General features: G+C 40.8%; 1 protein-coding gene across 1 annotated transcript; it reads left to right on the forward strand.

Annotated features, from left to right (window-relative positions):
* Positions 1 to 5,002: 5,002 nt before the first annotated feature.
* Positions 5,003 to 14,838, forward strand: LOC138621759 (solute carrier organic anion transporter family member 1C1-like). The gene is made up of 15 exons (XM_069700034.1): positions 5,003 to 5,309; positions 5,681 to 5,777; positions 7,197 to 7,338; positions 7,578 to 7,710; positions 8,534 to 8,658; positions 8,826 to 8,972; positions 9,357 to 9,455; positions 9,889 to 10,149; positions 10,883 to 11,047; positions 11,623 to 11,818; positions 11,939 to 12,104; positions 12,532 to 12,716; positions 13,028 to 13,092; positions 13,204 to 13,321; positions 14,094 to 14,838. Exons 2-15 carry the CDS (start codon positions 5,730 to 5,732, stop codon positions 14,305 to 14,307), a joined length of 2,064 nt encoding a protein of 687 aa, XP_069556135.1. The 5' UTR covers positions 5,003 to 5,309; positions 5,681 to 5,729; the 3' UTR covers positions 14,308 to 14,838.
* The last annotated feature ends 1,526 nt before the right edge of the window (positions 14,839 to 16,364 follow it).

Here is a 16,364-nt window from a genome sequence, read left to right on the forward strand (position 1 = left end):
GCTGTCATCACTTCCTGTACTCTTTTGTAAAAAAAAAAAAAAAAAATAGCATCCTACACTCACTGCTGTGTTGCTGACAATACAGCTAAATAAAGACTTGTATGTCTCCATGGTAACCATGGAGCTCTAAAGAGCCGCCTCTGAAGCATTCTGTAGTAGAATCTGAGATTAAAGGAAGAGAATCTGATGATGTCACAGCAGAGTGATGTCACAGCAGAACAGTATAAACACAGCAGAATAAGCGGTCAGAAAACATTTACAGTTGTTCTGAAGAACACATCGCACAACAGCAAGCTTCGTTGACGAGAACGCATGGAAGAACAACGCAAGCAAACACGCCGCAGAAACCGGCATCCAAGCAAAGATACCTCCTGTTTGTGGGAACTTCGCAAACGGCGCAGGTACCAACTGCTTGCGCGCTACCGCAAGATCTCCCATCCAGTGAATGGTGAGGAGGATTTACCCGCGACACAAGCTGACATTGGAACGTCTCCGAGTAAAGACAAAGGGATCTGCACCAGTGTAGCACCGGTGATAAACGAGAAGAGCAGGAGAACCTTAACTGACTGCCTTTGTGGAAACGCTGTTTCAATCACCAGCAAGGACTCCTCTGGTCTGTGGGCACTGCGGAAACATCGCAAGTTCCTGCTGCTTGCCCGCTACCGAGGAATCTCCGATTCAGAGTCTAAAAGAGAAGACGGGTCTGGGCCGAAAGGAGGCAATGAGACATCTCAGAGCAGCAACATGGACGACTGCACCAATGGCGCACCAGTGATGGACACGATGAGCAGGAAAGTCTTTATCGTCCACCGTTGCAGAGACCCGGGCTCCATCCCCAGCAAGGATTCTTCTGGTATGTGGGCACGGCGGAAACACCGAAGGTACCAGCTGCTTGCCCGCTACCGAGGACTCTCTGATTCAACGTACAGAGAAGAAGACGTGTCCCTGGCACAAGGTGACATATCCAAGCCAAAAAGACGCAATGAGACATCTCAGAGCAGCAACATTGACAGCTGCACCGATGAAGCACCAGAGATGAAGGCGTCAGGCAGGAAAGTCGTTATTGTCCGCCATCGCAGAGACCAAGGCCCCAACAAGTATTCAGCTGGTATTTGGGTGCGACAGAAACATCGCAGATATAAACTGCTGGTTATTGAAAGGACATTTTCTGATTCGGTGGGCGGTGAAGAAGAAGCACAACTGACAGAAGAGTCAGAACAAGGAGGCCTGTTCAACCACAACGGTAGAGAACAAGTGATGGACATGAAAGAGAGGAAGGTCTTCAGACACAGTCACAGAAACTGGAGATCAGACCAAGATAAAGACTTTTTCCCTGCAGAAGCACTGAGCGGACATCCCAGGTACCAGCACCGAGACGACCATCACCAAAGACTTCCCGACACAACCCCTTACAAGAAGTGGTCTGGTGCAGGGAAGGCACACAACATTTGTGGGCACTGCAAAAGACACATAGAGCAGTCCGACAGGGACAACAGCACCACCCGCTGGAGAGGAACAACGCCACGCTGGGAACACGGTCAACACCAGACTCGTCATCCTAAATACCAGAGTGGACATTTTGAACCCCAAAGAGACTGAAATCATTTAAACTGAAACAGGATCAACGACTGTCCCCAAAGACCACCAGAAATTACTCTTTAGGGGCCAATCACATCAATTCATCTTTAAAAATTCATCATTGTTTTACATGAATGTAAAAATAAAATAATGAATTTTAATTGGTGCTAACTTTCACTTTTAATTTGAGGGTCATATCAATATTGTGAGATGAACCTCTTGAAAAACATGCCTAAAAATTAAAACTGCAAGGAGTGATGTACAGGCCCTCGCACTCTGGCGTGCCGCCTCCCCGACGTGCAGCGCGCGAGGGACCGCGTATCCCCACTTAAAGTTGCTATTTTTGTCTCGTTTCCTCTCTCCAGCAGGGGGCGCTGGCGAGCCGTTTGGCCACGCCCACTCACAAAACACACATCAGATGTATCGTCTCACCACGCCGGATGTATGCGACATGTTTCGTGAGGTTTCAAGCATCCTTTGACCTTAAACATCAACTTCCTGTGTCACGGCGAGACATCCAACTTTGCCGCATTGTCACGACGACGCCCATTGACAAAGTCGAATGACTGTCTCCATATATCATCAACTACATGTTTAGGTTATTGTGACCCGACTTCAGGTTCATGTGATCAACCAGCTCGACGTAGAATGTGAAAGTATGAAAAGTGTCATTTTCAGTGTCCACCAGGGGGCGCTATGACTATGAGCGAATATTACCCCACAGGTGTCTTCAGGGCGGGGCTGTTATCATACCTGTGATGTTTGGAGAAGGTTGGTCCATGTTCATAAGATTTAAAGCAACTCGTAGTTTCATGGCGAGACGCTCAAAATAACCGCCTCTCACGGGCACACACATCGATGAAAACGAATTATTTTGATAACTTTTAATCCCAAACATGTTTTCTATCCGTAGAACATAAATTCAAGTCGGTCCGACAAAATCCCTCGGAGGAGTTCGACAAAGTACAACGTGTCAGAATCGCCCAAAATGGCAACAAAATTCAAGATGGTGGACTTCCTGTCGAGTTGACACAATGGTGCAATGTAACTTTTTTGTGCGTCTAGGTGTGATACACGTGTCCACCGGATTTCGTGAATTTAGATAAATGTGGCCGCCGGGGCATCTCTGTAGGGGGCGCTGGCGAGCCATTTGACCACGCCCACTCGCGACTCCACTAGAATACGAAATTTTTCACCGGGAGACAAATGTGGATCCACTTTTGTGAGTTTTTGAATATGATAAAGATTCCAAAAAGGCAAATCACTTTACGTAAGGATAAGAACGTCTAACGTCTAACGACCAACATCTTTACGAAAAACAACAGGGCTTTCGCACCGATTCTCGATGCTCGGGCCCTAATTAGGACTTCAAAAATAGATGGATGCTTGCTTGGCAGTATTGTAGCGTTAATTCTTCCAACAAAAAAAAAAGAGTTCACAAGTGGCTTGCATTTGGTTGAGAATTTAGATTGAAGGGGTGTCCATGTCACACACAGACAGAGAGACAGACAGAGTGAGACAGAGAGAGACAGAGAGAGACAGAAAGAGAGAGACAGAGAGAACGTCACTAGCTTTTCATTCAAGTGTTTAGAAAGGAAAATGTTCTCGTGTCAGTTTATTACCGAACAAAATAAAGCACTCTTTACCAGAGTTATGTCTCAGATTCACATCATGAAGCGATTCAGTATAACGAGTCTCACTATGAACGTGTGGCTCAAAAAGAGACGGGCCAAACTGTGTACACATTACCACTGAAATCCCCCAAAAAGATTCCAGACAGGTGAGGAAACGGTAGCTGAAATAACTCTCATTTACCACCCTGCAGCACTCCCGATCATACAGGTCAGCAGACTGTAGTAGTGAGCCTCCTCCACATAAATTAATTAACAGTGAAACGATAGCTTTCTTTTATTCTTACTCTATTTAGGAGTTTGGAAAGTTGCATTCAAATGAAATACTTTTATTTGGTCCTTCACAAACCTGTAACCTTCAAAGTCTAGTGTGTGTGTGTGTGTGTGTGTGTGTGTGTGTGTGTGTGTGTGTGTGTGTGTGTGTGTGTGTGTGTGTGTGTGTGTGTGTGTGTGTGTGTGTGTGAGACAAAGTTAAATAAATTGTACACTCCAATATTTGCTTTCAAGACGCACACATTTGTATTGGATGATAGTGTTGTTTTCTCTTTCAAGGTAACATAAAATGGTCCGACTCCCACTCTCCTCTCCTCCTGTTGTGGGTGGTGTTACACAGTTACCTGCAGGTGGAGCAGTAGAGTAGTTACTGTCAGGAGCTCAGGGAGAGGATACCTAAGCATGTCACCAGCTGTGAGTGTAGAGAGGTAGCACAAAGACGGCACAGACCAAAGCCTATAACATGAGTGATCTTTACATCTATTAGATTTCCAAATTAAAAATCTGATTCAAATTTAATGAGTTATCAATTAAAAAAACAACAACAACAACAAAAAACTTCCCTTTCAACATATTTTTGTTATTTACTTTAAAAAAAAAAAAAAAAAAAAGTCTCCATCTGTTTTCGATTGAGTAAACAGAATGATTTACCTAACTACACATTGATGCAACTTCCATATTGGCAGCAACACTGCTTTGACTTGTATCACTCTTGGCTCCATTAAAGGGATAGTGTGGGTTGTTTTAGGTTGAGTTGTATGGTATACTTTTCCATAGCCAGTGTGTTACCTGCAATAGATGGAGCTCAGAGAGCTGCGGGCACAGAAACTAAGCATTGTGCTGCTGAGTATGTTGTTAGGAACAAAATATATTTGCTCCATATCTGTGCAAGTGCTCGCTGTTTTGGAGTCCTTTCCGATGGGAAACTGAAGCCGTTATATCTCTCTTCACAGCAACCAGACTCCTTTGACAAAAACGGTCATTTTACCTCACTGTACATGGGAGTTGCTGGTCTCCTGCTGCCTCGATCGGATAAGTTTGAGTGTGACTTTGTTCCTTTCACACTGTCAGTGCTTGAGACTACATCGTTACACCACCAACTGGAGACTCCACATACAAAGATACAATTTGCAACAGTGGATTTTTTTTTTTTTTTAAATTTAATGTTTGATGGTTTTTTGTTTTGTTTTATGTATAATGTATGCTTTACATACTGTTTAACAAGTGAGATAAGCTAATGAGGTATACAGTACTCAACCATTAGGACACAGGGAGGATGCCATTGTTAGGGGCTATCAATAGGACAGGAAGACTTTGATCAGGCCTTGAAAGCACCCAGCCTTAGAAAAGCTGAATTTCTGCGGGAGAGGAAAGCATTTCCCTCTTTGAATCTAGCAAACCAACAGAAACAGCAGGCTTGTACCACAATAAGCTTTGGCCAACTTCACGCTGCTGCTGTTTGTTGTGCGTTCAAAAGGATGGCTACTCGGGAGCCTTATGATGTTCACAGAGGAGGATGTGTGAGACTGCGAATGTCCCTGTGTGTTTGTATTGAGTGAACCTCTGAACCTTTTCGTTTTCTAGTCAGACAAGCATCCTACTGGACAACCACAGGCAGTCACGCTTTGTGTTTGATTGTACGCGTATCAGTGCTGGAGGGGCTTTTTATTGATAACAAGTCAACAAGTGCAGATGAGTGCCTGAGTTACTGATCACAGGCCATGTTATAATTTGTTTGTGATAAGAGTCTTGCTTTAAGCGCAAAGTCCTGTCCGGTAAAACAAGCCTGCAGCTGCCATCCCTCACAGGACCCCTGCTGCCTCTCAGGTAAAAAAATTTGTTGTTGCTTTTTCACTACTTCTGATTCTACAAGTTCTTATTCAGGATTACATTACGTTACATATTTACATATTTAGGATGCACTGAGACTAAAATGGTTTAAACCTTTTTTGTAACTGTAATATTTTTTTGTGTAAAAACTGAGAAACAAAATTAGTTTGATAGCAATCAATGAAATTACTAAATTCAGACTACGGACAAGATGTCCTTATTACTTATGTTTGCTAAATATAACGCTACACTGCAAAACACAGCTTTTATAGTTGCATATAATTTGTTTGTTTTTTAAATATTTTTGCAAAAAGTCTATTTGATGTAAATGATTTGGTCCAAATCATATTTTTGTTGCTTTTTTGCAGGTCTTTTGGTGTTTTGGGCTTTCTCCCATCTGTTGAGCACGTCAGCATCATGAGTGAGTCCAAGAAAACACGTGAGGCATGTTGCTCCAAGCTCAAGGTCAGTGAAATCTTGCAGTCTGGCAGTTTTACAAAATATTTGGGACTCTTCATATATAGTATTCATTTTTTTAAAAGTTAAAAGCAGCCAAGCCAAACACCCCCAAAAAAGTTTAAACCTGTGAGACGATCGGGCTATTAAATGTTTGATTTACATTTTTAACATGATTTGTCTTTGTATGGTATTATATGTCAGTGTAAACCTGTTGAAGCGGTAAAAGCCAGAACTTCAACAGAAAAAGCTCCATTTTGCTTTTAAAAACTCTGAAACTGATTTCTGTGATCTGTAGTTCCAAAATGAAAGCGCTGTTTATTTGCACACTTTCTCAATATGTTGACACAGTTAAATGCTTACATCATTGGCTATAGTACATATTACACAATGACATAGAAAAATGGAAGATTATCAGCTCAAAGGGAAATTAATATTCATTTCTAAAAATAAAGTCATTCGTGAAACCTGTCTTTGTTAAAAAAAAAATAAAACCAATATTGGGCTCTGGAGGAAATGTTTACTGGCAGACATTAAACTGTCAGGCATGTAGCTGCAGTTATCGGCATATTCACAGAATAACCTGTGACCTATACATCCCAGGGAGAGTCCTCTTTAATCATTGACAATCTGTCAAAGATACAGCTGCACGTAAATAAGATTTGTGCTAAGAGAATTCCTGGAAAATAACAAAAACTGTTGAAAGATTTCATCTACCATTTACAGACAACAGCGTCAGATTTACTTCTCAAAATTCTCAGTGATTTTTAAAACAACACAACCCTTAATTATGGACTGATGCAAAGTCTCCATGATATTATCCTAAAAAAGTGAGCCTAAGTCTATACAAAGTTAGCATCTTTACCATTTCAAGAGTCAAGTTGAAGACAGACAACGTAAGGATTTGTTTTCCCTCTTATTGCAGTTTTGTCTGTTACTGACACTTTTGCTACGGTTTTAGAAAGTCTACAATACGACTATTGGCTAGTAGATCCCATTCACAGCGGCCCTGTAGACCTGTCATGTCCAGACATTAATTGTAGGCTATGATTAGACAAGAACTAATGAAGTGAGATGTTAAACAATTGAATTGATGTAGATTGTATTTTAAACAATAGTCTAGTGACTTCTGGCTTTATCCTGTTATAAAGACTCTAATCAATCAAATGTCATACAGCTGTTCCCTTAATGTCTAAACGAGTTACGATTACATCCTTTCATCATTTAAAAAAGCCCAATTCAGAAACTTTCTTTTTTTTTTTTACTGAAACTGGAAAGGAGTCCTCTCATCCTTTCACTCTAAAGACATTAAAAAGAGATTACCAGGTGAAAAGAGATACTCCAGTCTGGCAGCTCTTTTCACAAAATCTAATCGAATCAACCCCCCACCCCAACAGCGTCATCTAACAACTTGTGTGTGTTTTCCAGCTCTTCCTGGCCTCTCTGGCATTTGTATATTTTGCCAAAGCCTTTTGTGGAGCCTACATGAAGAGCTCTATCACCCAGATTGAAAGGCGCTTCGATATTCCCAGTTCCCTGATTGGTGTTATAGATGGCAGCTTCGAAATGGGTATGTGCCACTGTATTTGAACTACATCCAGGTATTTTAAATGGTAACATATTGACACAAGAACAACAGATTGATGTTCCATTTAGTACTAATGTTTCATCCTAAATGGGAAGCCGATATGATTTCTTGACCCGAGTAAGATGACAAGACTGGTACAACTCTCGTGTTTGTAAATAGTTGCCAATAACTAATTCCCTCATTCATTCATGCAGTCATTAACTTTAAATTTTCTTCCCAAGGTAACCTGCTGGTGGTAGCCTTTGTGAGCTACTTTGGTGCGAAGCTCCATCGTCCCAGGCTGATTGGTATTGGCTGTCTGATCATGGCTACTGGATCTTTCCTCATAGCGCTGCCTCACTTCTTCCAGGGACTGTTAGTACACAGCTTCCTTCTCCTTATTAATTCTAGACTGTTGTATATGTAACTTTTTGGTCCTATTAAGGTATATATCTGCAGTAAGGATGCACATAAGTCATATAATGAAATGGTTCTTGGAGGAAGACCTGCTGTGGATGCAGAATGTTTAGTTGAACTAGAAATGGTACTATCAAAGAACTACATATTCGAGTGAGGCCCCATTTTCAAAATGCAATAGTAATATCGTAAAGTAACCTGTATGGGCCCCCAGAGCAAACCTGTCATTACTGAGCCTCCTTCCCAACCCGTGTATGCAGCCTGTTACCTCCAAGTTAAGTGCACAGACCAGCCCATATACACATGGGTGCTTTATTACATGCCGAGACAGCCGGATAAATATATCATGTTGTCAAAATATAGGAATATCTGATAAGTGAGTACAACATAAAGTCAAAGTAAAAGAAAACTACATTTTCCCAAATGATTAAGTGATAATGTAAATTATCTCAGTTACCTTTAACAAAGTTGCAGTTCAATACACGTCCAATAACCAATGGACAAACAATAAACCAGGACCTTTGGTGTTTATTGTTTTAATCCTTATGTGCATCCTGTTGGTCATTTTTGTAGTTATCGAGAATGCTTGACTTGTAAAACATGTGACGCTTCAGATGTTACATGCATGTTTTCTAAAATATCTAATCAAAGTGCACGTGTACATCACGCGTTACACAAACATTCATGGTTTTACTGAAATTGAAAGTTTGTGTAGAGTGTATTTAATATCCATGATTTTCAGACCGTCTTGTAATAACTTTTTTTTTTTAACATTTCCTAGGTATAAATATGAGACCAGTGTGTCTCACAACGCTGATGTCAACAGCACTGAGAGCACCCTGCCCTGTCTGTCCAACCACAGCATGATAGAAGCAGATGAGACCCCTGATGTAGAGGCCATAACAGGTATCTGGCAAACACACTCGCTGCATTAACTCTCTCAGGTTTGGAAATCTATATTTGTCACAGTGTTTTCAGCCGCTTGTCCATTTTTAATTTTTAAAAAATGTTTTATACAAAATGAATTGAGTTCATACCAGTGCCAGTTTCAAGTCCCGTGTTCCTCCCCTCAGCTTGTGAAAAGGCAACCGGCTCGTCCATGTGGATCTACGTGTTCTTGGGAAACATGCTGCGTGGAATCGGAGAGACTCCCATCATGCCCCTGGGAGTCTCCTACCTGGATGACTTCTCCAGAGAAGAGAACACTCCTTTCTATTTGGGTAAGTTAGTTTTAACAGTTTGCTGTCTTTACTAGTTTTTTGGGGCATTTTACACATTTTCAGATAAATTTTCACCTGTGAGTGCCAGTATTCTGCTCTTTTTTGATTCTCGTTATAACCGTGTACCTGTTGTGGTTCAAGATCTGTAACTTGTATGTGCCATTTTTCCTATATACTTTACAAACTTTCCACTTCATTGTTTTTTGTTTTTTTTCTGTTTCACCCAGCTACTTTATGCTACTTTGACTTCATCAGCCTCTAGTGTATTAATGTTGCCTTACTGTACACCTCTTCTGTACCATTCAGATGTCCACTGTACTTCCAGAAACTGCTTAAAAACAGTATTTTATTTTATTTCCCTGCGTTTCTTTTCCCATTTTCCAGCCTGTATCCATACCGTGGGAATCTTAGGACCAATGTTTGGGTTCATGCTCGGGTCCTTCCTCGCCAAGATCTACGTGGACATTGGATCTGTGGATTTAGGTACAGGACTACTTGATATCAAGAAGGAAGATTGATTCATGTGAAGTTGTAACGGTGCACAACACGCTGGCTGTCATTTCAGTAATTTGAGTATCTTGCAATAGTAATGGTTATCCATGATTTTACGTCAGTGAGACAAAAATCCCACATTAAAGAGCCCTTCAGCAATTTAGTTAATTCTTTTGAACTTGCATGGGCAGTGTTGATCATTCACTGATTATGGGTCGTCAAAGTGGAGGAGTATTTCCCAACATGTCACCCTGCTGATATCGTAGGACTTATCGTTTGCTATGTGGCTTAGATCTGTTGACCATTCGTGAATGAGTGGACTCAATGCTCTCATTCTCTGCTAATGGCTGAACTATCAGGGTTTGTGGGTTCAAACACGATTCCCTTCACAACCTACAGTCAACATTCTTCTCCCGCTCTGTAGACAGCATCACCATCACCCATAAGGACTCCCGCTGGGTGGGAGCCTGGTGGCTGGGCTTCATAGTGACCGGCATGGTGATTCTCCTGTCCAGTATCCCCTTTTGGTTCCTGCCCAAGTCTCTGCCCAAGCAGGGGCAAGAGCAGAGGCAGAGTAAAAGCAGGGAGCTGGTCACGGTGGCGGAGCAGGAGAATTTCCTGCCAGAAGAAACCCAGGATCACGAGGAGAAGGAGAAGTCGGTCTCGTTCCAGGAGCTGGCTAAAGGTGACACAATGTTTAGATAAGCCAGAGGACATACATTCAGCCCAAAGCCTCCCATAAAACTTAAAAGAAAGTCATGAAAAATGCCTTTTTTTTTTTTTTTTTCCCCTCGGGGATTAATAAAGTAACTACCTAACCTTATCTATAACGATGTAGGCTAAGAACTCCTGGATTTTAATCCCCCTTTAATATGTCACTGTTTTTTAGGGTTTTAGAGTTAATATGTTTAATCACCAACCATGTATGACCTAGACAGAACAAAGAGCCCAGACCACTCACCCTGAATACTTGCAGTAACTAATCACATCTAAATAAATACAATATCTGCATGTATATTATATAACTGGGAAAGAGTTATGCAGAAGTACAATACACAACATGAAATCATAAGTGTCTGCAAAATGTTCACGTTATGATGTGTTATTATCTGAAAGAGATATTACAGAAGAGGTTGCCCAAAAATCTGCGATGGATGGATGTATGTCAATAGAAATAACAAAAATGAAAAGTCTTAAAGAAATTAAATTGGCAAGATGTTCGGTCAGGTAATAGTTGTAATTTTAAATGGATATAAGCAATAAATCTATTTATCTAAACATTTGTGCTGTAACATGTTTAGATGTGTAAATAATATGAAATAGAGAAGTTTTTTTTTTCTACCATTGTAAAAAGGTTTATCTCAGTAAAAAATACTTTTGTTTTAATCTCTGTTTTTGTTGTTGTTGTTCTTCACCAGATTTCCTACCATCTCTGAGGCGGCTCTTCAAAAACAGCATCTTCTCACTGATGATCCTCACCTACCTGGTGTCAGTAAACGGCTTCATCGGCATGATCACCTTCAAGCCAAAGTTCATGGAGCAGATCTACGGCCAGTCGCCCTCCAAGGCCATTTTCCTCATAGGTATGCAGCAGCACCGTGCAGCCCGAGGCTTCTAAAACAATGATGTTATTGAAGGGAAGTGTGATTGTGAGCGATAAAGTTAAAATGTGAGCGGCCCACTGTGGGCTCTCCTTTGGTGTGAGTGTTTGTCTATCAAGTAGCTATGATTAGCATTTAATGACTGTTTACCTGAGTGGCCAGCTAACGGTGTTATTGTTACAACATGGATTGTTCCACAGTAACTTTTTTTTATCATGAAACATAACATCAGCACGACAACAACTCGCTGCTGGACAGAAACATTTGAATGCAGCAGCACCAGGGATACTGCTGCAGCACCAAACGGTCGTTAAATCTGATTCAATAGAAATTACAAACAGAGAAAACTGTTCCACATACCTTCAAAGACATTCCTGACATTTTGTCTCACAATTTCATTTACGTTTCCTCACCAGCTCCTACATAAAAATTAATAAAAAAAATAAAAAAAAAATGCTAAATGCTCAGTTGGTTCTTACAATATGTCCAAAAATAATGACCAGTGGAGCATTTTCATGTCATCATTTTTTTTTTTTTTTTCCGTTGTATCCATTTAGGTGCACTGAACCTGCCCGCAGTGGCTCTGGGCATCATCTCCGGAGGTTTTGTGCTGAAGCGTTTCAAGCTTGGCATCGTCGGAGCAGCCCGGGTGTCCATCCTTGCCTCTCTCGGGGCCTTTTGTTTGCTTTCCATTCAGGGTTTCATCCGGTGTGACAATGCAGAGGTGGCCGGTCTCACTGTCTCATATCAAGGGTGAGTGGCACGCACGCACACGTATGTCTATAAGGTTTATTTATAAAGCCCGGTTGCATCTGAAATGTTTGTGACGTCATTGCAAATTAAGCATACTCATCCGTGTCCGTGTGCACCCAGGTCTCCTCAAGTGTCCTACAACCCACAGACTCTGCTGTCGCAGTGCAACATGGGCTGCTCCTGCTCACAGAAGCACTGGGACCCAGTGTGCGCCGACAATGGCATGACGTACGCCTCGCCCTGCCTGGCCGGCTGCCAGACCTCCACCAGCACCGGCAGAGACATGGTGAGGCAGCAATTTACAGAGACTCATATAAAAACGGTGGAGACGGACAGATTATCTGACACACATAAAGACACATGGAGGAAAACAGCGACAGAGTAGGAGACATGCACAGATTCCTGACAAAGTACTGGCTTTAACAAGCAAGATTGCAAGGTTGCATTTGGAAATCTCTTTTAGCAATTTATCTTTGAATACAGTATATACTCATAAGCAGTGTTAGGGACTGGTGGGTTTTCCAAAGGCTGGTGTAAAAGTGAAGAATGTCGTCATTTGAAATGCCAGATGAGCATAAATAGGTGATAAGCATTTTAATTTTAAAAACAAAAACTTGGATTTATAAGAATCAGCAGCTGTAAAAAAACAAACAAACAAAAAACAGCACAAACCCACAGCCTCCAATTAGCCTCGATCCTTCTGGTTTCTTTAGGTGTTTCATAAGTGTATGTGCACTGAGGAGACGATGACTCCAGCCATGAACATGTCTGCAGTGCTGGGTCAGTGCCCCAGGAAGAGCGACTGTGAAAGCAAATTCAAAATCTACATGTCTTTGTCCGTGGTGGGGTCTTTCATTTCTGCCTGCGGGGGCACGCCGGGATACATCGTACTGCTCAGGTGAGTGACACTGGAGCTGATCAACTTTATAGCTCAGGTGCCATCTCTTATGGCTCAGTATAAGAATGCCTTGCAGGTGTTGATCTTTGGCATTTGTGGAGATTTTTATGGTCCTTAAAAGTGTCAACAACAAGACTCTGGACTTTATGTAATTATTCATGATAATCCAGCTTTGACAAATTGACCTCAAGAAATCATCTCTGTTCTTCATTATTGCTTAATTTTAGTGTGCGTCTGTAAGACTATTGTCAGTCTTGGTATGTGTTGCTTATACAAACTTCTAATATGGTGCCTCTTGTTCAATAATTCAGGTCCATACAGCCCGACCTGAAGTCGCTGGCTTTGGGAATGCAGACACTGATAGTAAGAACTCTGGGTGAGTACATTACTGTTCTTAATAAAACCTAAAACACAACTAGTATATCAACCTTTTAATGAAGATATTTTAGATATTTTATGAGTTTGTATGTACACTTTGTGTTTCCAGGTGGGATCCCTCCGCCTATTTATTTTGGAGCACTGATTGACCGAACCTGTTTGAAGTGGGGCTCCAAGCAGTGTGGAGGCCGTGGAGCATGTAGACTCTATGATGCTGATGCATTTAGGTACAGTAGAACCAGACCTTTATCATCCCGCGTGAATACTCTACTTGTAATGTACCAAGTCATGTTTATTTTAAACATTTATATTGAAAAGGTGTCCATAAAATTTGAGTCAAGTGACCTTTCTTTGTCTTATTGAACAGATTACCTTAATTTGTTTTGCATTTTATTGAAGTTAATTTGACTTGTCAGATTGTTTTTGCTATGCTGTCTCTATCAAATGATGTCCCGTATCAACTACAACACTAGTGGCAGTTTAAAGTAAATTGAATATCCAAGAACATAAACATATGAGGCGAGATCAAAACGGATCACCGGACAGTAATATGCATTGAGCAGGGGGAAGCAATAACCTTTTGAGGGACAAATTCACGATACACAATCCTACGAATGTCAACGAAAACCCACTTGTTGCACCTTCTTCGTTGTTGGACATTGAAACACGAATGTGCTCAAGCCCAAGGTGAAATCACAAATGTTCACGTACCGGTGGTGACAAAAAAACATGTGTAACACAGGTGCTGATGTTGATCAATTGACAAAACTTGGAATGTCCTCATGAAAGTTATTACTTCCTCCTGCTCCTTGAGCATTACTTTGTTGTGCTCTGTTCATACGTAACAGGAACAGTCACGCACATTTTCGATCATCCTGTATTAATGGAATTTCTCATCTATATCTTAACCGTAGCACACCATTTGTTAATGTGTCCAAAAATCGAACTAGTAATCCCAAACCGAAGTACTTACAGTGACAATATTGCATTTACTTCCAGAATAAGATTCATGGGGCTGATTACCGGACTCTACTTCCTGGCCAACGTGCTGTGGGGAGGCCTCTACCTCAAAATCGTCAAGAGACAGAAGAAGTTAGCACTGAGGAGTCAAGCCAGAGAAAATGTACTGGAGGGTAACGGAGTCGGAAATGGACATGCCAATATCAACATAGCCAAAAACCAAGAGGACACGGACAAGGAGAGCACTATTTAAAACGTTTCCGGAAGGCCACACCATTGTGTAATGAAGGTAAATGCTTGTGTACTGTGCTGAACCCATACTGGACCAAATGTGGTAATGGTACAATGTCAGTATTTTTCAACACATATATTGTATCAAAGCCAATAACTACCATTACTTTATTTCAAAGGTCAAAGAAAGAGAAAGCGAACAAGCATATTTGCCAAAATGGGGAACTATTCCTTGAAGACATTTTAAATTCTTTTTAAAGCCTTAACTTTCCTTTACTAAGTTACTGTAGTTGTGACCTGACAGACATTATTTTCTTTAAAAAAAAAAAAAAAAAAAAAAAAAAAAACGCAGTAAAAGAGACTTTAGTATCTTCAAAAAAAAAAGTGAATTCACTGTGTGAATATTGTTGAAGTACTTGCATGCATACATATTTGAGTTTTATTGAGCATTTTGTGCTTTAACACACTCATTCGCTGTTCTCAGAAATCTGATCATGCTTCCAGTGTATTTCCTCACATAGGTTTTTTTAGACTCTTAAAAAAAAAAAAAGAATTTCATTTTTTATTTTATGTGCACGTATACAGAAACATGAGCGATGAGAAGGCATGGGAAACTGAGACCGTTAGGATTTTTGTCATGCAATAAAACTTGCATTTAACAGGTTATATGGGAAGCTTTTTTCAGACATTAGCAATATGCCCCAGCAGCGTGTGACATGTCTGGATGTCTCATGCAGTCTGACATTATTACATCACATGTTTTTACACAAACCCCACAGGTCATGAGCATTCAAATAGTCCTCAAACTCACCACTGTTTGTCCAGAAAGGTTCACTGTGGTTTGGACAGCGGACTAAGAGGAAGGGCATTGAGTGCTAAACTTGGTTTTACTCTCATACGCTGTAGTTGCTGGTTATCATCAGATGATATACATAATTATTGTTAATGTTGAGAATTTGCATATTGAGTTAGATGTGTTTGCATTTTGCTTTATCATTTTTACCTTTGAATTGTCCTTGAAGCTTATCTGTAAGCATTAAAGACAATTTTTAGTTTAGTAAGCCTAATGTTTACACTGTTTAGAGCATTAGCATGATAACAACTGCTACTTCTTCAGATATTATATAATTAGAGTTTAGGGGAAAAGAGGGAGGGACCATGAAAGTTTCGCAGTTGACATATTTCAGCCTGGGCCAAAAGGGCACCACTGACAGAGGTCATTAATCCTGTGACTGGTGACCGTCTCGGCTACTGTTGAGCACCTGCTGACCTCACAGAAAGCAAATTTGTTTGAAATTATTCTCCTGGAATAAGAAACACGTTCTTTCTGTTTGATATGGAAGCCGAGGACGGCCGAGCTGGCAATTTATTTTTTTTAATCGTTGCTACGACAAGTTGATTATTTTATTATCTAGAGATAACAAGCTTTGTTATCATGACGAAATAAAAGGTTGATTCCTCTAATTTTACTTCTAATGCTCGTGAGAGGGCCTCATAGATGCATAGATGGCATCTTGAGAACTGTAGCAACTGATTTAAGCTGAAAATATCAGACCATTTGTACCTGTTATTAATCAAGGCATCAGACTGTACATCAATCAAGGAGTTATACAGGGAGAAATTGTAATGTCTTGTTTCTTTTTCTCAAGATAACACTCAAATCAGTCATTGCTATTTAAGAAGCGAAGTTCACACTATCGTATTTTTATGTCATAAATCTTAAGCAGGTACAGCTGCCAGGAAATAAATCTTTTATATGCTCAGTGGATGCGGGTGTGATACATTTTTATTTGGTTACGCATGACATCCCGCTGAGGTTACAATTCGTAGAAGAGCAACCACAGCTGAGGGTGCGCTGAGTCTCGCTACTATCATACAGTTCAGTTTATTCTGAGGTCAGAGGAAATGCATGTCATAGTGTGGTTACGCAAAGCTTATTGCAAAGTAACACAATGTATTGTGAGGGATCAAGAAAACGGGTCCAGAAAAACAATTCCCACCAGACCTTTCAGGAACTCCGTCACAGTGGGACGGGCTTGCAAGTCTCATGGAAAACAAAAAAACGAGCTTTGTTTACTT

Source organism: Brachyistius frenatus, unplaced genomic scaffold (genome assembly GCF_029030835.1).
Source record: "Brachyistius frenatus isolate BFR_SWC_R1_liver_20210118 unplaced genomic scaffold, ASM2903083v1 Contig_32, whole genome shotgun sequence".
Lineage (NCBI taxonomy): Eukaryota > Metazoa > Chordata > Actinopteri > Embiotocidae > Brachyistius > Brachyistius frenatus.